This window comes from Phalaenopsis equestris, unplaced genomic scaffold, assembly GCF_001263595.1.
Source record: "Phalaenopsis equestris unplaced genomic scaffold, ASM126359v1 Scaffold000174, whole genome shotgun sequence".
NCBI classification, from domain to species: domain Eukaryota; kingdom Viridiplantae; phylum Streptophyta; class Magnoliopsida; order Asparagales; family Orchidaceae; genus Phalaenopsis; species Phalaenopsis equestris.
The window spans coordinates 1,302,118-1,327,143 of NW_018164616.1; the positions used below are offsets into that span (position 1 = coordinate 1,302,118).

The 25,026-nt window shown below is 37.0% G+C and overlaps 1 protein-coding gene across 2 annotated transcripts in view; it reads right to left on the reverse strand.

Annotated features, from left to right (window-relative positions):
* The window catches only part of LOC110022149, a 118,932-nt gene extending 94,711 nt beyond the window's left edge, over nt 1-24,221 (reverse strand). The window contains exons 1-7 of one of the 2 annotated variants that reach the window (XM_020720963.1): nt 23,924-24,221; nt 23,745-23,842; nt 18,153-18,235; nt 17,935-18,061; nt 10,648-10,711; nt 2,856-2,953; nt 2,698-2,782 (exon numbers count right to left, since the gene is read on the reverse strand). In XM_020720963.1, coding sequence (XP_020576622.1) covers nt 2,698-2,782; nt 2,856-2,953; nt 10,648-10,711; nt 17,935-18,061; nt 18,153-18,235; nt 23,745-23,842; nt 23,924-24,096 — 728 coding nt within the window. In that variant the 5' untranslated portion in view covers nt 24,097-24,221. The remainder of the gene's footprint in view (nt 1-2,697; nt 2,783-2,855; nt 2,954-10,647; nt 10,712-17,934; nt 18,062-18,152; nt 18,236-23,744; nt 23,843-23,923) is intronic. The other variant, XM_020720964.1, reaches the window with a different exon arrangement.
* Nucleotides 24,222-25,026: the final 805 nt, after the last annotated feature.

A 25,026-nucleotide genomic window follows, 5' to 3' on the forward strand; every position in this document is an offset into this window, starting at 1 on the left:
TAGCCTTGTAGTCAATTAAATTTTTTTAAAAAATACTACTCATCAAAGATATATATAAAATTGATTAGTAGTATTTCGAGCCAAAACGAGTCGAACACGAACGAACAAATATTTGTTCGTGTTGTTCGTGTTCGGCTCGTTAACTTAGCGAACGAGCCAAACATGAGCTTCTTAACGAGCCGAACACGAGCTGTTCGCGAACAACGAGCCTTTTTGACAGTCCTATTCATATCCCTCAGAATTCGATCGAAATGATTTATAAAATTCTTCACGTTGAATCGATCAATTTGATCGAAATGATTTAACACTAAACATCAGAATTCGATCGAAATGATTTAACACTAAACATGAACTTTAAATGTATGAGAATATTAAGTTATGAAATAAAAGTTTAATTAAACTTTAATAAATCCTAATCCCTTAATTATTCTCCCTTAATCCCGTCATTGTAGCCACTGGCCTATAAAAGGAGAATTCATCATAAGATCAATAAAACAATCCAAAATCTTTGCATTCCTATTGAATTCTCCTTCACGTGAAAGTTGAGGCTCGCTTTCCGTAGTAGGGCGGAAACTGAGCATTTGGCTGAGAGCCAAACCCACAGTTTGAGGCTCCAGGGAGAAAATGAAAAATAAGGATCCCTCTTTCACGATATTTGTGTAGTTCATTTCCTTCCGTACGGTTTCATTTTGACATTTGTTGCGAATCAATGCACTTTTTCATTTATGGTTGCCATAACAGAAGGCGGCGAGCTTGTGTTAGAGACTATAAACATGATTTGTGGGATTCCATGTGGGTAAAAGGGAGAATAGAAAGGGGAAGAAGAATAGGAAGTATTGAAGAAGAGCTGGTTATGCAGAAAAGCTTATTTAAGATAAGAAAGTTATGTTTGGGGTTAAATCACATAATGAGCTAAAGATTTTATGAAATCTTAAGATGTTTACAAATTTCAGGCTGTTTATACTAGCAGCAAGCTAGGAAAAACTAATCGTAGAACTGCTCTATGAATTCATCTGAAATAATTTTGTGCTCACTTAAGAAAAATAATTCTCTGCAGATCCATATGATTATATATTTAACATTATTGCATATAAAATTTTTTGCAGATTGTGGATAAATATATGCATAAATTGTATGAATGCAACACATTAATATTAATATGTTGTGAATCTGATGAACATGCTTACGAAACAATTGTTAGCATGTACTCATTTATTATGATTTATATATATGATATATGAATTGCCTAAAATAAAAGCTTGTTACATATATTATGATTTAAAAAATATCACAAGTGATGTTATAAGCAAGTTATTACAGTAATACTTGCAGGTACGAATGATAGGAAATGATGAGATTCCCGACTTTTAGTATTCAAACAGAGTTGGTACAAGAGAGCTATTAATAACTGCTATGTTGGGGGTAACATTTATCAATAGTTGATGTAGCATTTGAGTTTGGTGACGATTCAATGAAATAATATGACATGCAAATAGTTGAAGTCTATATAACTACAGGTGACATCCCTATGATTATATTGATGACTCATATGAATATACTTATGATTACATATGAATGAATGAAATAGATGTTTTATACAGCAGTGATGATTTCTTGCATTACATGTTTTCCCATATTTTATACGATTATAGTATGTCGTGACATGTGTTGTGGACATGTATATGAGTTACATATGAGCATGCACATTATTTCTTTTTCATCTATAGAATCCTATTTTAATTTTGATTATTTTACTGAGCTCGTTGTTGCTCACTCTACGTTGTTAATTTTTAGGAAGAGATAAAAAGCACTAAGCGAGTAGCCATGTGTGACATGTGCAGCTATAGCATTTTATAATTTTGAGAGCTTGTATAGACTATTGGGTACATATTTTTATTATGTTCGATTTAGCAATTTTGTATATATATATATATATATATATATATATATATATATATATATACTTTTTACAATTCCAAGTATATGTATATGAATTAATTATGAAATGAAATGTATTAAGCATATTTGAGACAATTCAGTTAGACTAGTTTATCACTCATTGAGTCCTGATTCTGTAAATCAGGACGAGTGCTTGTGAGAATTTAATTTGACCGAACCGTCCGCCTCTGTCGCATCACAACCAACTCTTAGGGGTCCAATTGGGGTGTGACACTTGTAATGGAGATGAATTATCATAAATATATGTATATGCTTGCATGAAGCTCAATGCTTGGATGCTAGATCATTCCAATTAAGCTATCATATCATCAAAATAATTTCCATTTTATGATAATATCAATAAAGTTGGATTGTAGCTGGATAATTATTGGAGTTGGGCAGTAAAAGTTGGAAAAATAACTATAAAAATATAATTTCCTGCTCTGTGCTTTGATAATTATTTATCAATGTTTAGTAGTGGCTATATTTGAGCGTAAAAGAAAAATTTGTGTTAAATATAGTTTTTCACATTAAAAAAACTAAATTAGGAAGAAAATGGGTTAAAAGCAAAAAGCTCCCGAGTTACTTGCATTTAGAGAATACATAGGTAGTATAAACAAATGTTTAGTCAAGGATGTAAATTAAAAGTGCATCAAAAGACAAACCTACTTCAATAAAAAGACAATAGGAATGCTAAATAAACTGATTCCACATTGGCTCGACTGACTAAATAAACCTTCAAATTTGCTTTGAACTTACAGCAAGTATACGTCTTTTTTGCCAACCCCTTTTCCAAAGTCCACAGTCAACATACCACTGTAAGAGTTTAATTTGATTTCTTTGCCTGATAAGAAGAGTCAACTGCCAAGGTCATGTTCCTAAGGCATGTACAGAAATTATTAGTGAAGAAAATAAACCTTTATTATATGCTATGACATCTTCTCCAAGAAGCAAAAAACTAGTAGCCAATATTGTCGGCCCAGCACCACCAGAACCTGCGGTGTAGTAAAAAAATCTGAAGGGCTCCCATAAGTATCATACGCAACGATTTCAAACGATAATAAACTGAAAATTCAAGAAACTAGATATAAGCCAGTTGACTTCAAAAATTATAAAGATGAATTCAGACAACAAACGTAAACAAATCGCTTGAAGATTATAAACTTTAAAACTGTATTTATTTTAAGCATGTTAGCTAACTTCTGAGCTACCACTCACAAGTATTTTAGATGTCCTGCTCATTACACTTAAATAAACTTGAACATGCAATTTAAAAAATGACCATGCAGGGCCACATAATTGTGGAGTCATATATTTTTTGTAAACCTATGCAAACAGATTGTGAGTTTAAAGAAAGCATGATAATATTAACACATTTGTGTTTAGTCAGTTAATTTGCAGCCAAGCAGTGAAATATTTTTAATATAGAATTGGTTGTCTTACACCAGCCTTCTGTTCTAATGGGATTAACATCGAGCAAGATTATGGTTTCAACATTAATCATTTTTTAACTTTTTACTGGATCTTGTAATCATGGAGTGGTGCTACCAACCTGATAATAAAAGAACAAAAGATAATTAAAAATCTTAACATAACAAAACCGTTTTTTTATACCATGGACAGTTCAAATTTACAAAGAAAGGAACACTTCCTAAACAACCACGTAACACCAACTGAACTTTTCTATAAGAATATCAGGGTAGTTGCTGCATATGGGAGAAAATGGACTCAGTTAAAATTCTTACATTAAGGTTTTGTAAAGCTAGAGGGAGGTAAAGGTCACCATCGAGGGCCAACTTTCTCTTCCTGTCCTTAGTGTGTGCGCGCGCTAATCTTTTCTTTTCACAGATTTTCTCAGTGAGCTTACATGGATAATTAGCTTGAGACGTTCACTTATGTTTTCCTATTGTTTTATTTTCTTTAAACTTTCGACTTGATTGTCCAAGATTTCATTTTCTTCAGTGCTATCTCCAGCTATAAGAAGTCGTTCACAAAATTCATGCACAAAGAGGGCCAAGCTCAGAGGGGTTCCCAAAAAAGCTATAGTCAAATGCAAATAGATAGGAGATCACGTGAACCTAGCTTCAACATGGCTCAACTCATGTTCAAATTGCTCGCAGATCTGTATTAAAAAAACAATTAAATACAACACAAATTGTTGAAATAAATTTGAATCATGGCCACCACCTTTCAATTACAGCAATACAATAATCTATGGGCAATAACTTTCCATCTCCGGTAATCGCACAATCCATGAATAGCAAATTCCCATTACAACAATCCAAAATGTCATGGATAGTAGTATTCCATTTTCAACGATGTAATCAATTCAGGATTTCAAAGTTAAATGATGGTTTTCAAATTTATTTATTTCCTTGATAAATATTTTTCTGCCTATTTAAGCATAAAATCTCATGTTAATTTTGACATAAAATAAGAGAATAAAATTCAATCATACAAACTTTTTAGCTACTTGACAGCTAATTGAATGACTAGAATTCAAGTCATTAAGTGTTTCTTGGCAACTTGGTTGCTACAATTGGCTTAAAGTTTGTGTGTTCCTACGGACCACTGGTCTTCTATTGACAGGTCAAGTCCCAGAGTTGGTACTACACTTGATAGGCCACCATGCATGAAATGGCATAAACCCTTGCATGGATAGAACAATTGGGTCTTAGAAAAGCATTTTCCTCCTAACGTTCTCCACATTTAAAGCATAGACTGCCTTTTTGGTTTCATCTTTGGCCGCAGTTTATGTCAGTCACCATAGCAATCAATCTTCCCCTTACTCTTATCATGCTCGATTCATATTTTTTTTCATTCTCTACTTGTGTAACTCCTTACCAATGTCACCTTTTCCAACAAGTTTTCCCAGTTCTAAAGGTAAAATAACACCAATTTTTTTCAGAAGGGAACCCCTAAATCCCCTTTAGTAGAGACAATAATGTTGTTCCTTCGTAAGTGCCATATTCAATATGTGAAAAGCAAGCTCCAATGACCTACTTTCAAACTTAACAACTTCCATATCTTCCTAGACAAATCTAGTTACCAGTTGTGAAAGGCTTAGACAAACTCTTTAAAAGAGAGAGCGGTATTTAACAATCTCTTAAGCTAATGTAATCAAGCACTCTATCAATGATCAATGTTCTTGATCATCGTGAAGACTTGTCGGTCGTTTAAAAAATTTAGAAATTGTCGCCGCCGGAATGGATATCCCAATGCCCGATTTTAAAAAATGTTTAATATAATATATCACAGAAGATTCATTACATCAAGCTTTATATATATATATATATATATTATAAAAAGTAATATTTTGATTTTTGAAATACAAGACCAAACCGATCTCATATCTGCGATAGTTTAAATGATCGAGCATAACAAGGCAAGCAATATATCTACCTCGAGCGATAGATATACTACTTGCTAGTGAGGCTCGATTATATAAACTAAAGAATTTATGACATCCGTTTTAATCTGCGAACATTTATGTTGATCGACAAGTTCCTCTAACTAATATTAAAAATTAGATAGTTTATATTATCTCGGTTTTAAAGCTCCCTATATAGGCGCCTATAGAGGCAATCCCCTATAGTTAATTAGCTCTCAAATGACTGAAGTCACTTAAGAGAACTCTCGATGATGATCAGAGGTATCTATCTTCATGAATCCAAAGTTTAGGGTTTTCAAGATTGGACATAGAAAAGTCAAGTGAGAAATGATCAAAAAAGAATATTTATTTCTGGAGTAAAAGGAAAGAAAAATAGGGGATGTCACAGATTCTGAGGGAAAACCTCGGTGACTTTTCTGGAGTAAAAGAAAAGAAAAATAGGGGATGTCACAGATTCGGAGGGAAAACCTCGGTGACTTCTCAAACTATCCTATTATTTAGCTTCAATTTCGAGAAGATGTTATTTGATGTTTCATCCTGCCAATTTTATTATTTAGGACTTATATTTGCATGATACGGTCATCAAAATGACCTGGAAGATATGAGGGTTTACATCGTATCGGACGACAACCTCGAAACCTAAAGAGAGTTAGGGTTTAAATTGCACAACTTGGTTGTGCAAAGGCCTAAAAGATAAAATGAGGATTTATGTAGCGCTAGGCAGATTAGCTCGAAGTCCTATGACTTCTTATTTAATTCTAAGGAAATGTATGTTGTTGTAGATCTATCAAAGTTATTCTTTTGTACATCTTCGTCGTGCAGCCCGCGGTGTTAATTTCAAACTCCAAATTGTAGCGACTCCGAGTTTAGTTTATGTTTTGTATTTGCAAGTATAATTATTGGGTCGGTGATCTAATACTGGGTATCTTCTATAAAACCAGACTACTGGTCTCCTATTCTAAGGGCAGGTTGCGCCAAAAGAAAAAGTAACAGGTGCAGTAAAAGAAAAGCAGTAGAAAGTGCAGTAAGGAAAACAATAGTAGAGAAAATGCAGTAAATGTACAGTAAAGAAGCATTAAAGTGCGCAAGTAAAGAAAGTTAAATACTATAAATGTAAAACAAACAAACCTATATACCTGAAGAGGCTGCTGCTCCTATAAATGTGGTCGATGCCACAGGTACTAGTATAGTAAAAGACTATAAGAGACGTGCAAACATGACATTTATATAAGCATGAGTAGCAAAAAGAAACACCACCTGGAAAGACTCGAGAAAAGCAACAAATGACCCACGATAACTCGAAGAAAGTCATAAAAAAAACGAGCAAAAAGAGCAAAATCTGAAGAAATACTATGAGTGTTCTAAAAAATTTCAATAAAACTGTAAGCACACACGAAGAATCCGAAAAAAAGGAGAGAAACGGTAAGCACTCGGGACGGGGTGGACTCAGAATCAGGACCTTATGCCAAAGTCAAGACCCTGGGGCCCTAACGAAATAATCAACACCATGTATGTATGATCCAACACTAAGTAAAATGTCACCGGCTTAACAATCACAAAAAAGGGTAAATCCTAACCTAATTCATATCACTGACCCGCGAAGTTTTCAGAAAATATTTAAGAAGGATTTTATTTTTCAAAAGATACTTTGATTTGTTATGCACTTGAAAGATTTTTTTAGTTAATTATGTGTATACATATATATCACTTACAGAAATTTTCATACTTTAGAAAGTTAACGAGTCAGTCATATTAATAAGCTGAAACTTCCCACTGTCTGTGAAAGAATGTGGTAACTATTTACTAAGTACTAGAGGTGCAGTAGTGTCAATCCCTCATTCTCTCAAGGTCACTGAGTCAGGATTGTGCTAAAAGTTCTCACGCATACCTAGATGCCTTTTACATTATTGTCCGGGAACTTTGAAATTGACCACTTACAGACTTGCTTGATGTTTCATATAAAGCAAAATGCTATATATGTGCGCTTAGCTTATGTTTCGGACATAAACACCTAAACCAAACCAAGAAACAAGAAAAGAAAAGAAGAAAAATGGGGGTGAGAGAGAGGAAGGATTAATCCACCTGAAAAATAAAAAAAAATGAGGGGTGGATCGGCCCTCAAAACTGCGTTTAAAACGATTTACAATCTCCAACAACATGAATTTGAAAAAACTCAATTGGAACTTCAAATGTTCTCACACTACAAAGCACACCGCCTAAGCTCCTCCCCAAAATCAACATAAGGCACTAACGACTCTCATGTAAAGGTTAGAGAGAGAGAGAGAGAGAGAGGGAAGAGGAGACAACCGATATATAAAAGAAAATCATCTTTTAAACTTCCCAAAACGATGTTCCAAAAGCTTCCCAAAATTTCATAAATCCAATCCACTGCGATTTCAAACTTTCCCAAATGAAACAACATTTAAAGCTCTCCTAAAAGCGAAATTTTCACTTTCCAAAAGCCCTCAAAAAATATTCTCAAGTCTCCAAAAGAATACACAAAAAAGCCTTGAAATCACTATTCGGTTACTTCAAATAAGCCCACTGAAATGCCTCAAAACAGTGCCCAAATCAGTGAGGAAGTTGAGCAAGAACAGCCCCGAAGTCCCTCCAAAGACAGCACCAAAGTGGTGCACAAAACAGTAAAGAAGGCACCCAAAACAGTAATTCTTAAGGCTCAAAATTTGTACTTAACCATCCCTTAAAGTAGCGTTAAAATAGTCCAAAAACAGTGCCCAAAACCGTCGCCAAATAAATCATGAGGCAGTCCCAAAACATCGCGATTATAGCATTGAAAAAAACAGCAATTTTACCCTCACCAAACCGCAAGCCGGTAGGGCCTGAAAATAACATTTGTAATAACAATCAAACCAAAATGAGCTTTAAGCTTCTTCAAAACAACAAGGTCATGCAGCTCAAAGCAACCCACTGAATCCCAACCCAAGCTTATATGTATTTCGAGATTCCATGTGTAAATATTCTATGTGTAAAGAAAAGAAGTAAAACACAGGTTGGAGATGAGTGCAGCCATTAGGCATAATTATATAAAAAAATGACCACCATAAACAGGACTAAAGAAATAACAGCATAAACCATCTCTCCTCTTCTTCCTGTTTATATATATATATATATATATATATATATATATACACACCATTGAAATCAATTGAAATCAAAGAAAAATAACATCGAAAACGGAAGAGGAGAAGGGAGAGGACTTACCTGCTGAAAGAACAAAAAAAGAACGAACACAAAAGCTCCGAGGCAACAACACACAACCAACAGTGATCCAACAACAGAACTGCCCCCTCTCCAACATTTCATCAACCTCTTCTCCTCTCTCAGGCTTTACACAAGAGAAAACATGACTCCAAAAATATTTGAAGCACACACACAGGGTGAACCAACCAAAAAAAAAAAAATGGCAGCACCTCCCCCTTCCAGAAATTTCGGTCAACCCTAAAGACTCCCCAAATGAGGTTTTTTATAGCAGAGGAAGGGAGGAGACGAAATACCATGGCTTGCCGGAGTGGTGAGCCGAACCAAAAGATACGGGCGAGAAACGACAAGCATCGTAGGGAGCGTGGCGAGGGGAAAGCTGGGGCGCGGCAAGGAGTAGGTGGAAGCTTTTCGCAGGGCACAGGGAAGTGGAGGAAAAGTCGAAAGCTGTAGTGAGCGGACCTCGAGGAAGCTTCGCGGGAAGAATGGAACTCGCTCGAGAGGAATGAAGCTCGGCTAGGGCAGCGATCGGGCCGAACTCGAGAATAAGAAAAAAAGAGCAGACGGGTGGGTGAGTTTAGCAATTAGGGATTCAGGAATTTTAAAATAAGGATTTTATCTTTTTTTTTATTTATTTTAAAAAAATGTAAATTTCGTGCAATTTATTCGTGAGCGGCGCCCTATCAAAATGAATGTCCTTCTTAGCTAAAATTGACATTCCAGAAGCGTCGGTGTCGTCCGTTTCATCATCTGGGTCGTCCGGACAACTTTGTCGATGATCGGGTCAAAAAAACGTCGAATTCAATTTTCGTGGATGATCGTTTCAAAAAAAATTATTTAAGCTTTCGACAAATAACGGCACTGGCGATGCAAATTGTAGTGATCAAACGTGTAGACTCTCCAAATTACAAAGTTTGTGCGCACGAAGGTGCATATTGTGCATGAGGCAATCCTAGGGCTTAATGATCTTATAGGGGCTCCTTTTGGGTTTCCTCATGTTGGTTTCAACCTCCAAGTGCTAGAGGTCGATACCACACATGCGAAACTCCAAAAGAGTAAAGAAGCAGATTGAATTTCTAAAATGAGGCGGGTTCCATTTCTAAGGCACTAAGAGTCAAAGGGAGAACCCTAAGGCTAGACTCTCAACCCTAAAAAGAAAACTATGCAGGCTGCCGAGACTTTCTCTACCGAAATGCATAAATTTTCAAAAATATTCAACATGTGCATCAACTAATCCTCAGCTTCCAGCAGGTTTGTACTTCCCAAGAACTATTGCAACTTTATTTTAAAAAATGGCTCCAAATAAATATAATGCACCTTGATGTGGCTAGGTGTCATCAGCATTCCGCAATGTGCCTCAATGAAGCTAGAATTTGGACTACTATCCCCGTTAGATTAGAAGCACGTTGCATTTTCCTCATCATTGATGGTCCTATTCTCATTATTATGTTTGCATCCATCTATAGCATTATTTGGTGCACATTCACAATTAGCGGTTGGTGACTTCCAACTCTACCAATACTTTTCCCAATAGACAAATACCTAAGATCTGATATCTTTGCTTTGATACTATCACGACCTTAAGTATCCCACGAGTCAAGAAAGACTTGTCTGATTTTACCTGCCATACACCTTTCAATTAGTATAATTGTTTGGAAAAAGATATGGGTGCATGGGAATCATTTGGAGATACTATGCTGCTGTTGTTTGTGTTGTGTTATTCTATACAAAACAAAACCATTAATAGTCTCAAAGAGATGGATGAACTATTCTACAATCATGTTGCCCTTGATCATGAAGGATGCACAAGAAATAGAACGCTCTTTCTTTCATTATTATTCTCAAATACATAAGTTTTATATGGTATTGTTTTGAAAAACAACGCAACAAAAAAGTAGTATCAAATGAAGCTAATAAACAAGAGATACAAATTTAAAACGATGGATACTTTCTTTTCTTATAAGAAAATATCAATGATGAAAATAGAGTTCGTCTTGAATAAAAAAGAACAATTCAATACCCATTCAGTTCCTTGGTCCAATAAAAGGTTTCCACTACCTTATGCTCTTTAGTTACTAGAACTTTGATATAGTACTGACCTCAGTCTCTCTGGTTCACCAATATTGTCACTTTTGGCCAAACGAACTAGCTCTGCTGCCATTACTGTCAGAAGGAAACTCCATGATAATATCAAAGTAGAAACAATGTTAGAAATTTGACGCAATAGGTACAGCTAAAATCAATAATAGAATAATGATTTGCAGTATTCAACTAGAAAATATGGTTGAATATAGAACTATAAAAAAAAGTTATTCTGCTATCAGTATAATTAATAGGTACCACTGATATCTGAGACTTAAATTTTCCATTTATCAAGATAAGAAAACAGAAAGTGCGAGCTCATATAAACTGAAAAAGAAAAGCAACACACCAAATTTTAGCATAGATAAAAGGATTAAAGGTAGTCAGCAAAAGCAAATTTAAATTTTTACCATGAAAAGCATGCCATAAATAATAACAGCAACAGATGCACAGCAATAGCCATGCCACCACTTTTCCTTCCAATCAATCTCAGCCACTGGCATGTAACACTTTATTTAATCACAGCCACTAGTACTTAACTACCACTGCTATTGAATCAGAAATATTCTCCAGCTTAGTTTATATATCTCAGTATCATTGTAATAGTTAGGAAGATGAACAATGACATTTTACTATTAGGTTTAGATGCTCTCTGTTTACCTCATCTCTCCATCTACAACCTAGTTAATCACAGCTACTAACATTTAACTAACCCTGTTTCTTACCTCTCTACATGGTGTCAGAGCTTTCTAGCCAACCGGTAATACTCTAGCTCTATAACTATGTCTTTAGTTAATTCCATGGAGGATTCAGACGCAACAACAACAGTGGACTCTCTTCTCGAAATGGAAAACAGCTCCATACCCTCTCAACTAAAGTTTCAATGCCTTACATGAAGAACATCATCTCCGTTGAGAATTATCCAGCTTGGAAATCAAAAACTCTCAAAATCTTTCATGTCAGTGACTTCAATGGCAACATGGATGGCATTCCGGAGCCCACCAAAAATCATCTCCGTTGAGAACTATCCTGCTTGGCACTCTTAATCCTCACTAAAAACCACGTATATTTATTGAACAATCTTCCTGATGCCCTATGCTCAACTATACTCCATCCTTGCTTTCCTATGTTCTCAGAATAGGCACAATTGCAGAAATTTGGTCAAACATTGCCCGATGCCTACAATTTTGAAATTGCTACCACATTCTTTGATTGAAAAATGAACTCCACCATATGCCCATGAAAGATCAATCGATTACCTAAAATATTTCCTCCATCAAGGCCAAGGTAGGCTCCATTACAGCCATCAGCATGCCCCTTGACCCCAAAGATATTATATTTATACTGCTAATAAGCATTTAAAATCACTATCTAGATCCAATTACATCTGATTAGCATGGATGGTTTTGCTCCACCCTCTGTTCTGAGAAGACAGATCTGGTAAATGCGGGTTCTCATCATCGACAATTCTCATCACCTGACATTCACCTTGCTTTCTCTTCCTCCAACAGTTATGGATGCAACTATTTCCCAAATTCAACTTCTCAAGATCATGCTTTATACAGTTATCTATAATAATAACAGAACCACTCTTATCCTAGCAAGCAAAAACGAAAATTTCTACTTCCCCAGTGATCTATTAATATGTGGCAAGTCAGGTGATTCCATAGCAGAATACTGGTATCAGGTTGATTTAAAGTAAAGCCTGAAATTATCTCAAAAAGCTCTATTCACCACACCCGCCACCTCACCTAACAAATGGTTCCGTGATTAAGGTGCAACCACATCCTACAACTGGCACAAACAATCTGCCAAATCCAACAACATATGTCAGTCAGTAGCAGGTTTTTGTTGGCAACAACTCTCCCCAGCTTGCACGCCAATATTGGTATCCTCCCCATCCCATAAGCTTCAACTTTCTCAAATCTTCCATGTCCCAAATCTTTCACATAAGCTTATCTTTGTCAACCGATTTACTAAAAAAAAATCTCACCTTGAAGTAGCTAATTTTCATGTATAAGACCTGAAAACAAGTAAAACAATTCTTTCAGGCCCATCCCATAAGGGTCCTTATCCTGTTTCATGTTCCACCACTGTTCCTACCATCCGTGATCTTCTGTCCACTCAATATCCTGCTGCCAAATGGCACAGTAGGCTCGGCAACCCCCACCACTCTACATTTCTTCCCTTATAGCAAAAAAACAACCCATCAATATATAAACCCAACATACAGTTTTTATGTAATTCTTGTAATACAGTAAAATGTAACAGAGACTCATTTCCCTCATCATTCTCCCATAGTTTATCTCCTCGTCTGCCCGCAGTAGTCTCCCGCGGGCAACTCACGCATGCCTGCGCAAGTTATTGAACCGGTCTAGCATCACTGTAGGAGACCTCGGGAGAATATATTGATGGATGTGGCACCTAAAACATTTTTTGCAGGAATTGTTCCAGAGAAATTTCTTCTTTCCGGTTCGGGATGCCTTTCGTGCTTCCTAGTAGTGATTTGCCAACTTTTGTAGTGTTTTTGTTGATAGGTATAATTTGAGATGATCGTTTGTATGTCAACCACTGGCCGAAGGAGTTCTGAGATTTGGCTTGCTTCTGTTGCCATTCCACTTTTAATGCGAGGGTGACATTGCATAGTTGAAGTTGGACACATATTCACATAAATCGCACGGTCCACCCCTCTCCTCTGTTGCAACTCCAACTTCCTGCGCCCTAATCTTCCGCCTTTTTATAGCCGTTGCAATTGCAGCCTCCCCTCTTCATTTCCTCCACTTCCTTTCATAGATCTTTCCATTGCAAGCTACCAAGTCTTCTCCCTATTTATATGTGTTTTGCTTAGGCTCTAAATGATTGTTGATTTTCTAATTTCAGGTACTGTTCCTGGTGTTTTCCCTCTTGCGAGGGTTGTATCCTTCGGCGGCGTGGTGCTACAGCTGTATCCCGTCAAGGTGGTGTGTACCTCCGTTGTGTCCTCCTCCCGGTGTCATTTTCCGTTGCTGTTATCCTCCCTGTTCCGGTCAACCGGGCAACGCCGCCCCTTACCCAACAGCAGACTGTTGGTGCCCCACTCTCTCCCAGATCCGCTCCGGGCAATGCCATCCAGTCCTGTGCTTTCCACAACACTATGTAGCCCATCCAGGTTTTGTTCCACCTCTCTTCAGATGCTGCGTAGCACCCTTGCTGCACCGCCCCCTCAACTGCAGCACCTTCAGGATCTCCCAGCGCCCCCTTCCAGCCAGCTACAACACTGGCAGCCCCCTTCCAGCACTGATGTTCACTCTGACACACTCCTAGCTGCCGACAAACCCTTCCCACAGCCTTCCGGTAGAGCCTCCACCATCTTCCGGCACAAATCAGGACTGTTTCTGTTCTTTGAAATACTTATTTTACTTTTGCCGAGTCGCTACTTCTTATATTATCGTCCACATGTTGTGTTGTCTTTGTCCAAGAGTCCGTGTTGTATTTTCTTTCAAAATCAGTAATTAAAATTGTGTCGTTTTGAGTTCGGGTTTGGGTATTCCGATATCACTTGGTATCATAGCTAGCTCAACCCTACGGTTCACTAGCATCAACCCCCCAAACCAACCCAATCCACCCAAATTTTTTCTCTTCCTTCTCTCCTTCTTTCCTTCCCTTTGTCTTCTTCTTGTCTTCTCTTTCCTTCTCTCGTCTCTTCCCGAAACACTTTTGATCATGCCACCATGTCGGTATGCGTTGGAACCGACCTGAGAAGAAATACAATGAGAAATTTGTCACTTACAACAATGACTGGCCGAGATGGATGACAGGACTCAAGGCGATGTTACTCTCGACCATGACATCGAGAGTCGAAGAGGAAACCGCGACACGACCTAAATCCGTTTAACTGCAATGACGTCAGCGATGATGAATATCGCCCACACCACTTTGGCATTCACTATTTCAGGAGACCTCGGGAGAAGCCCACGTTTGACATCCATCATGATTTCAAGATCAAAATGGACCTACCGAAATTCTACGAGAGCATGGACTCCAATGATATGAACGACTGGTTGCAAGAAATCGAACGAAACTTTGATTACAAGGAGGTACCCAACGATAAAGCTTGACGCGATCAAACTAAAGAAAAGTGCGTCGTTATAGCGGGACAACTTGCAACGACGACAACGCGACGGGAATGACAAAATTACTATGTGAGCCAAAATGAAGAAGGCAATGCAAAAGAAATACCTACCACTTCACTATCTCCACGATATGTTTCTTCGGCTCCACAACCTGCATCAGCGTGACCTATTTATTAAGGAATTCACGACACAATTCGATCAACTACAAATGAAGTGCAACCTAGTCGAGCGAGAGGAGCACACAATCGCCCACTATCTTGGAGGTTGAAAACTTGTTATTAGCAATATTGTCCAACTTCAACTATGCTAAACGATGACTAAACCCTCGCATTAAAAGTAAAATGGCAACAGAAGCAAGCCAAATCCAAAACCTTCGGCCAGTGGTCGACATACAAACGATCACCTCAAATTACACCTATAAACAAAACCACTACAAAAGTTGGCAAATCACTACCAGGAAGCACGAAAGGCATCCCGAACCGGAAAGAAGAAATTTCTTCGGAACAATTCTTGCAAAAATGTTTTAGGTGCCACAGGTACGGCCACATCGTAGGCAATTGCCCCACCACCCGTGTTGTCTCCTTTACTGAAGAAGGCGTGGTAGAAGAACTCGAGAAAGTTGAGGAAGCCCAATCTGAGGATGGTTCAGAAGAGGCACTTCCCCTCCTCGATGACGAAGGTGAATATTAGTCATATGGAGGGTCTTCAGTCAGAACCCGACAGAGATCCATCATGGCTAGGATAAAATATCTTTCGTACTACATGCACCGTCAAAGGCAAAATCTGTAGTTTAATCATCGATGGGTAGCTGCCAAAATATCATATCCATCCTAATGGTCAAGAAGTTAGACCTAGTCACACAAACACATCTGCGATCCTACTCTTTCACCTGGTTAAAAAGGGAAACGAGATTTTCATCGATCAAAAATGCTTAGTTGAGTTCTGCATCGACAATCAACTGCAAGAGCAAGTTTGGCACGATGTCGTCCCCATTGACGCATGTCAAATTCGACCGAAAAATACAGTACAACGGCTTCAAAAACACCTACGCACTCAAAAATGATGGAATACACATCATGTTATTGCCAAAATAGATATGCGACCCATGATCGACAACACTGACACATTAATCACACGAATCACCTTCCTACAATCAGCCTGCGATACGCCGATAGCACTAGCTCTAGTCCTCTTAGGAGGTACCGGCATGAATAATGAGATGCTCACACAACTTAAGCCACTCCTAAACAATTTCCAAGACGTCATGATCGACGATCTCCGAGATCGATTGCCCCCACTACGAGACATCGAACAAGCCATACAACTCATAAAAGGGTCAGTTCTACCAAATAGACCCGCCAACCGAATGCGTCCCAAAGATTATGAGAAACTCCAACATTCAGTGCAAGATCTTGTTAAGAGAGGATTAATACGATTTATTTTTTTTTGTTTTTACTTTTACTTTTGTTTTTTAAAGCATTCTTGTTTAGCTCATTTTTTAAGCATTTTTTATTTTCAATTTTTTTTAAAAAACAACTTATCTTTAAAATTACTCGAAAATAAAATTTGAGTTGTGAGTACTAATACGTGCTAGAAGATTCATAGTGGCAAAGTGTTTATATAATATCATAGCATTGTACGAGAACCCACCACCCACTCAGGTAATTAAAGAGAAGCGAGATGGGACAGCTCGACTTTTTACATGACAAACTCCTGAAAGGTAACAAAACTATGGGGTCTAGCCCAATTGAAATAATCTATTATAAAAGATGAGTACACGTGTTTACTTTTCTGCTGAATTAGGGAATATAGAATTGCAAAGTTATATATTTGTAATCTGGCTGTAATTCTTGGCGACAAAAGACTCCGAGGACACTAGTCGATTGTCGTGGAGGTAATAATCTGTCTTGAGTGTTGTAGACGATATTTGCAGCGTCAGTTGTCGTAGAATTTATAGTTGAAAACCATGATAGCAGTTGATCAGGTAGGACATAAATAATTGTTTCAGGGGCCTTGGTTGGCCATAGAGACTATAGTAAAGAGTTGCGAGAGTTGTGTACCACGTAGGTCGTATAGGCCATAGTGGTGAGCCGCGATGATGTTTGTGGGTCACAGGGGCCTAAGTCAAAAGTTGCACGAGCTATAGACCACGTAGGTCATAATTGGTCATGTAAGTTGTACTAATGAGTAAGTAGTATTGACGTCCATAGGCCCCGAGGGCCGGAGTCGAGAGCGTCACAAATATGTCAGGTGCATTGTTACCCCATCTTTGAGATACAATCTTGCATCGTCTTTGAGATGCATTGTTACACTGTCTTCGGGATACGTTGTTGCACTTTGGAGTCAACCCACTGTTCGGGATGATGCACCTCTTCGCAAGTTGCTTCATGACTCTGCGACATCTATTGTTGCTTCGCACAATGCTTCATTGCAAGGAGTGGGCAGCGGTTGATGGTGATCGTGGGCGGCCGACGAGTGATGGTTGAAGGTGGTTGGTGTTGGTCGACAGTTGCAGAAGTAGAATGCAATTTCAGCTACTTCTTCAAGCTTCAATCTTCTTTAAACTTCAAACACTCATCTTAACTCATGAGATGAGGGGCTTTATTTATAGACTCCCGATTGTAATTAATGAATCCATAAAAATCATTATGATCGAACGGTCTAGAGAGATTCCCAGGATCAGATGATATTTGATAGACATTGGAGTGTATTAACGATGTCAGAATTGAGTGATCATGGGCTCATTGGATTCATCTTTTCGAGATGCTCAATTCGACTACGAGCTCACACAATTTAAAACTTGTTTAACCTTCCAAATATTCGTAAAAAGTTTTCAAAAGCAATTTAATATCTTGATTTGAGCTTGATTTTACTTGGACTAGAACAATTTTGATAACATTGGGTCTATCTCGTTGAGTCGGTCAGTTTGACTGTAAGTTTGCTAAAATCGGACCTTCAGATGAGTTTTTTATTAATGTTTGAAATTTTCTTGCTCAAAAAGATGCATCAAGATCTGTGTCATGTCTTGAGATTCATGTCGGACGTTGAAAATTTGATGGCTGTCATCATCAAACATGTTTTATTTCAAATCAAAATATAAATAAATATAAAACAAAAATAAAAAATAGAAAATAAAATATAAAAGTGATCCCAAACAACCTCTAGGATATTAATAATGCTGAATTAGCATACCATTGCTTACACCAGGATAAATTCCACTAGTTGTCAGAGCAGTAACCCCAGCAGATACAGCTTTTTCGTGGAAAGATTTGGCCCTCCATGCATAGTTTGTATCATCACAAACATCTAAATATGTCGTCTGTTTGGCAAATACCATAACAAAATTAGAGAATTCTTAAAAGAAAATGAAGTGAAACTACTCAAGCAAACACAGATTCACAGTTTCTCACATTAGACGAAATCGCAGCTTCTAGAACATTGCATTTCTCTTCTTGCTGAAAAGGACCAGCAGAATGAACAACAAGATCCATGCCTGAAATTTAAGTATATCACTAGCATGGAGTTCGTAACAAAAACTATGAAAATGATTAACTCAAAAAATGTAGAACAACTACAAACACATGAGTAAAGTTCAATCATTTTGCAGAGCAAAATAACCCTCAAACTTCAATGAAATTTCAAAAAAAAAGATGATCGCTTCCAAAACAAAGCGAAAAAAGCAAACAAGTAGATTTGGTGTCAGCTATAGTCTTCAATAAGGAGGTACTCCACAAAACTTAAGACCAGGGGAAATTGCCTCTATAATTTATTCTGTATTCTAGCATGAAACTTACCCCCATGCATAACAAGAGCCGTGATAACAATGACAACAAAATTCTCAAATGATGTGGGATTGACCATTGCTACGTAATTGGATGTAATATATGTACTTAGGTGTCATCTGCGTTTATACATATTGAGCTTAGCTGATGGTATTGTTTTTTATGTTGCTTTTGTTAGTACTATCTCTTTGTTTGTATAGCATTGAAACATCCGTTTCCTCTTTCAAAGCAACTATTTGTTATATGTTTCTTGTACTTCATGGTTCTTACTATCAAAATTTAACTTTTCATTGTGTTGCATATTTTTTGTTTTTGTAATTTGTTTTTACGGTTATTTTACCAACTATATAGTAATGAAAAGTTTTTTGAGATGAAATTTCTCAGATAAGATTTGTAGCATGGTTGACATGCATCTACAGTTTCCCTTTTATAATTGAACTTACACCATTAATTATGGAGAAATCCAGTTCGAAAGATGATGATGATCACATTCAGACACTCGTGTTTTACAAGTTCTATATCGGTTATCAATACGTTGCATATGTGCTTGTCGGCAATCTAGTGAGATCTTAAAACTATTTCAAGCTTCCAAGTTATACCCAAGGCTTTTGTACAACCGAGAGACTCATTAATTAATAGCGGACACTTGAGTGACACAAAAAAATAAGAAAATGACAAAACAAATAGGAATTTTTCTTAGAGAAATAGCACACGCTCATAGTTACAAACAGCTTTGTTAGTAAATACTTTAATCTTGTGTTGCAAGCAATAGTCTCACTATCAGATGAATTTATAAGATGAATTTAGAAGATGAATTTATAAAGTTGCTCTCAATTGAAAGAGATTGTGATCTTATTAGACAGAAAATCACACAATTTTATCCATATGTTCATAAATTTATTAAAGTAATAGATTGTACTCATACTTCGACAATGGTCAACAGACTATTACGAATCATGTACCATAACAAAAAGAGTTTTACTTTGCAAAATGTGATGGCCACTATTTCATTTAACCGATATTTTATATAAATTGCATGTGGTTGGCAGATAGAAGCGTGAAACCCCTTATGTAGAATGTAGTGAAGAACTTCAACATTGAGGTGCCTTTTAGTATAACGGTTGAAGTTTCTACAGAAACTCCAAAGTTAAACACGTTCGCATAGGAGCACTCTTAAGATGGGTGACCTTCCAGGAAGTTACATCATTAAGAAAAAATCATGAGACAACTAGATTAAGCGGACAATATCTTGATGAGTGAGAGTTTGGCCTATTACAAATGGTATCAGAGCCTTACGCCAATCTCACGATAGAAATATATGTCAGATGGATAATTATGAGCTAAGAAAACTGATGAGGATGTCAGTTACTTAAGTGGGGAGATTATGAACACCTTAAGTAGAATGAAGTCGGAACTCTTAAATATTGAGGCGCCTTTTGTTGTAAGGGTTGGAGTTTCAACTCCAAAGTTAAGTGCGCTCGAATGGGAAAACTCCTAAGGTGGGTGACATCCTGGGATGTTACGCCAAGGGTTAGGCCAAAGCAAACAATATCTCAATGGATGAGAGTATATGTCATCCTGATAAGGCTAATGTTGTTGCATGCATGAAATCTATTGGTTACGATAAAGAGTCTGATATTATGTATATTACTAAGTTATATCCATGTTTTTAACATTTATGGTGATGTATACATTATTCAATGGTTCTATATATTTTTTTTTATTGTATAGTTGAGATATGAATTTAATTATTTTTGTCACATAATATTTTAATGATATTAATGTTTCTGCATTTATAAAAAATTAAAGATAAATAAATAATTCTTTTTTTTTTCAAGTAGATCTTGGCTAAATCATTTAACTAGTGTGATCTTGATACGAGGTGACCTGTTTTGATATGATGGGTAGCATCAGGTTGGGGTCATAACAATTACTTTAATAGCATCAAAGCATTACATTGGCCTGAAGATAAGAACTAAATGTCATATAGAACTATGTGCTATGCCATGGGAGTCGCTTCTTGAACCCAAGATGGTACAAAGTGATACACGGTAGGATCCATCTCTTGAATCTGTAGAGGTCGGCTTTAGAATCAAATCTATCTGATGGATAATTCTAGTTTACAACACTAATGAGGATGTCCGTTACTTAAGAGGAGAGATTGTGAAACTCCTTGAGTAGAATGAAGTGAACTCTTAAAGATTGAGGAATCTTTTGGTATAATGGTTGGAGTTTCGACAAAAAACTTCAAAATTAAGCACACTCGCATGCGAGCACTCCTGCGATCGGTGACATCCTACAAGTTACACCAATGGGGCAAAATTGGAAGACCACCCAGCCAAGGCAGACAATGTCGTGATGGGTAGAGTTCAAGCTGTTACAAATGATATCAGAGCATAACACCAACCAAATGAGAATTAAGTGGCATATATAACATAGTGCTAAGTCAAGAGAGCTACCTCTAGAACCCTGTATAGGACAAAGTGTCATATGGTGGAAACCACTTCTTGAATTTGTAGGGGCCACCTCTAGAATCTTATGTTTGATGGATGATTTTGGGTTTAAAAGCACTGACGAGGACGTCACTTACTTAAGTGGGGGAGATTACGAAACCTTTTAAGCTGAATAAAATCAAACTTTTAAACATCGAAACATATTTTCGTGTAACAGTTGTAGTTTCAACAGAAACTTCAAAGTTAAGTGTGGTTGCATGGGAGTACTCTCATAATAGTTGACCTCGTGAGAAGTTACACCATTGGGGCAAAACAGTGAGTCCATTAGCCCAAAGTGGAAAAGATCTCACTGGGTAAGAGTTTGAACCGTTACCAATTGTATCAGAGCATTACACCAGCCTGAAAATAATAACTAAGTGTCGTACATAATAAAGTGTTATACTATGGGAGCCACTACTTGAACCCAAAATGGGACAACACGATACATGGTCGGAGCCATTTCTTGAATTTATAGGTGTCATCTCTAAAATCCTATCTACTGAGTAGATGAATCTGGGACTTGTGGGTTAAGTAGGGCAAATTGTAAAACTCTTGAAGTAAAATAAAGCTAAGCTCTTAAGCAATGAGTAGTTTTTTGGTGTGACAGTTGAAATTTCATCATAAACTCAAAAGTTAAGTGTATTGTGTGGGAGCACTTCTAGGATGTGTGACCTCCTAGGAAGTTATACAAATAAGACAAAACTGTGAGATTTCGAACTATTACAAATGGTATCAGAGACTTACGCCTATCTCAAGATAGGAATATCTATCTGGTGGATAATTATGGGCTAAAAAAATTAACAAGTATGACAGTTACTCAAGTCGACGAGGTTGTGAAACAACTTAAAGTAGAATGAAGTCAAGTTCTTAAACATCGAGATACATTTTAATGTAACAGTTGTAGTTTTGATAGAAACTCCAACGTTACGTGTGCTCACATAGGGGTGCTCTCAAGATGGGTGATCTCCTTGGAAGCTACACCATCGCGACAAAACTGTGAAGTCATTAAGCCAAAATGGATAATATCTCAATAGGTGAGAGCTTGGGCTACAACAAGAAGTCTGCAGTTGATTTAAGTGGGCGTTGTAATGGTCAGTAGGGAAGAAAAACTTGAAAAATGTCTCAGAATAAACATTGATAAGACTTTAGCGCCGTTAGAGGATATCAATATCATTAAATAAATAGCGCACAAGCGCGTTCCACATATAATCAAGAGCACAAGAGTTGTACAATCATTATCATACATAGCCACAAAACTTAGTCGAGAGAACTTTTGACATAGTCGAGAGAACTTTTGAGATTTGAAAGGAAAGGTTTCGGGTGATAAGTCGCATGTCTCAATTTCTTACAAGAAGAATTTGTGATTGCTATATATTTTAATGTCTCAGACGGAGATGCAACAAGATATTTTTGGTGAGGCTGAGATCAATGATGAACCGTGAATGTGATAATTGGGAGAGATTTCGAGAAAAAGTATGAGATATAATTGCCACCAATTTATAGGAAGTACTCAAAGGATGGAGAAAGTTATTATTTTCAATTTTAGTATTATAGTTTATAAATATTCAGGTGCTTAACAAAACTTATGGATTAGTTAAAATTCAGCTTTCTTAATTGTGTTTTGTATTTTTTTCTTTTGTAGCATTATTTGAAAAATATTATTAAGAATAATTTGATCGAGTTTTTGGATGTGATTGTCATTGAGTTGTTGTTTTTAGAAAATGTTATTTTAAACTACTTTTCAGTTCTACATAGTTGTTTGTTTGTAGTTGGCCGTAAATTAAGTATTTGTTTACACCTTCTTAGTTTACCACTTTAATTTATTAATATTTTTAAAATGTAACAAAGATCTGACTGAAAAGGGGGTAAAATTAAGAGGGTGGATCTCGATATGTTATTCAAATAATATTGATTACTCTAAAATGCTATTGTGTTAGGATGCGAAAGCTTGGAATGATTTTGTGGGCATTCTTTTACATTAGTATCTTTTTGTGCTGAAAATGCCTCAAGTGCTTCTAATAAATATGTATGTGCTACCTATTGTAATTTAAACAAATGGTGTTAGAACCATAGTCATTTAAGTCACAATTCAGCACTGCAGCCACATCTCTCTGTCCCATGAGAGAGAACTTACATACATGTGCTGATCCATAGCCAAATTGGACATTGGAAGATCTTTTATCAGAGCTGAATTCATTAGAGCAACAACTTGGAGCTCATATTTCAATCCCGAGCACACTGAAGGAATCCGATTTGATGACACAGCTAATAAACTTGCAGTACCTTTCCTTGCATTGGTAGTTGTTTTGCTTAGCTTACCACTTATGATTTAGCTTAATTTTAGGTCTGAAATTAAACAGATGACTAAGGGGACTAATAAACCTCTTCTTATGCGCATCACTGATGATGATGTCGGGAATTAAAAACTGAGGATTAAAACAACAAACATTTGATATTTAACACATGCTTAAACCAATAGACTTAAACCCTGAAGTAAGTTGTCAAGCAGTTTAAACGTATTAAACTCGATTTAACTTCAACCGTACAAAACAGTTTCCAGTGTTTAACAATTAACAGCATCTAGATTTGATAAATCCAGATTTACAGGATTTACAATCCTATTCAAGTTAAATCCTCCTTGTAGCAAAAAATCCCCAGATAAGTGTCTCATGCAAGAACAGACATACACTTCAGGAGAAACACAAACAGATAACAAACGATATGGCACCTTCTAAAGCAGCTTGGATGCTATGGATGTCGTCGACGTTCACCTGGACAAACTTGGTGTTCTCCCCGATTTTGGAAGCAAGAGCATCGCCCTTCTCCCTACAAAGAAAGTCACGAGCTTAAGCAGATCTACCTGAAAAGCAATTGCATAGAAAAATTAACTGGGTAATCAGGATTAACCGATTTCTTCCGGCTAAGAAGAGTCGGACGGAGGGACAGAAGCGAGAAAGAGCGGCGGCGGTGGAGGCGCCCACTCGGCCGGTTCCACCAAGTATGATCACCCTGGGCTTGATGGATGGGAGAAGGGAAGGAGGAGGATGAATGGGATTAGGGCTCACCGCTGCTCCCGCCATTATCTGTTGCACTGAAGCTCGTGCGCTATCAACTGCTTGCGGTAGCGATCGGGTTGATATTGCTCGCTTTTGCGAGCAACGTGGATGTTTTGCCCTCGCTCCCCCTCGGCACTCATACCACTCAATTCTTATTTATCTAATGTCTATAAATTTAATTTTTATTTATACATGAAAATATGTATTTGAGTTAAAAATTAAATTATTTTTTATGTAATATAAATGATTTATGTGGTAAAAAAAAATTATATAAGAAGTAATATAAAATGATTTTTTTATGTAATAAAAAAAGTAAAATTCAGATATTACAGATAAAAATACATATAAATTGGGAGGTAAAGAAAATAACTTATACATTTTACATATATGCTGAGCAAATAGAATGTTTAAATCAAAATATCATCGAATCAAATCAATATATGTAACTATTATTATTATTATTATTATTGGCAATTTATTTAGCTACCACAAAAATTATAGAAGTTTGAGAGGTGCCCCAGTGCTCCAGAATAATAAAAGACTTGAGTGTTGATGATGGAAGGTACGATTCTTGTCGACATGACCATCGGCGTTCCAAATGATCGTCCATGCTTCTTGGAGTTTCTAGCTCTCCTACTACGATAAACCAGAAAATCCTCCCCACCAACCTCAGAGCTTTAGAAAGATCATCGGCGGTTGGGAAGGTTGCAACAATGAGGATGCTGGCTCGGAAAGGTGGCAACAAGTGAAACCGCAAAGAAACAGTCTAAAAAGATGTTCAACAGTTGCAAGGAGTAAGAAGGACGGTGGCAAAAGAGCGAAGGTTGCGGCAGAAGGAGAAGTTGAAGATAATCACCACCTTATAACAAGATACAACCAGAGCATCACTTGTCCATGAATACAACCCTAGAAGCAAACCTCAGAGAGATCAACAGTTATCTCGACGGAACATAA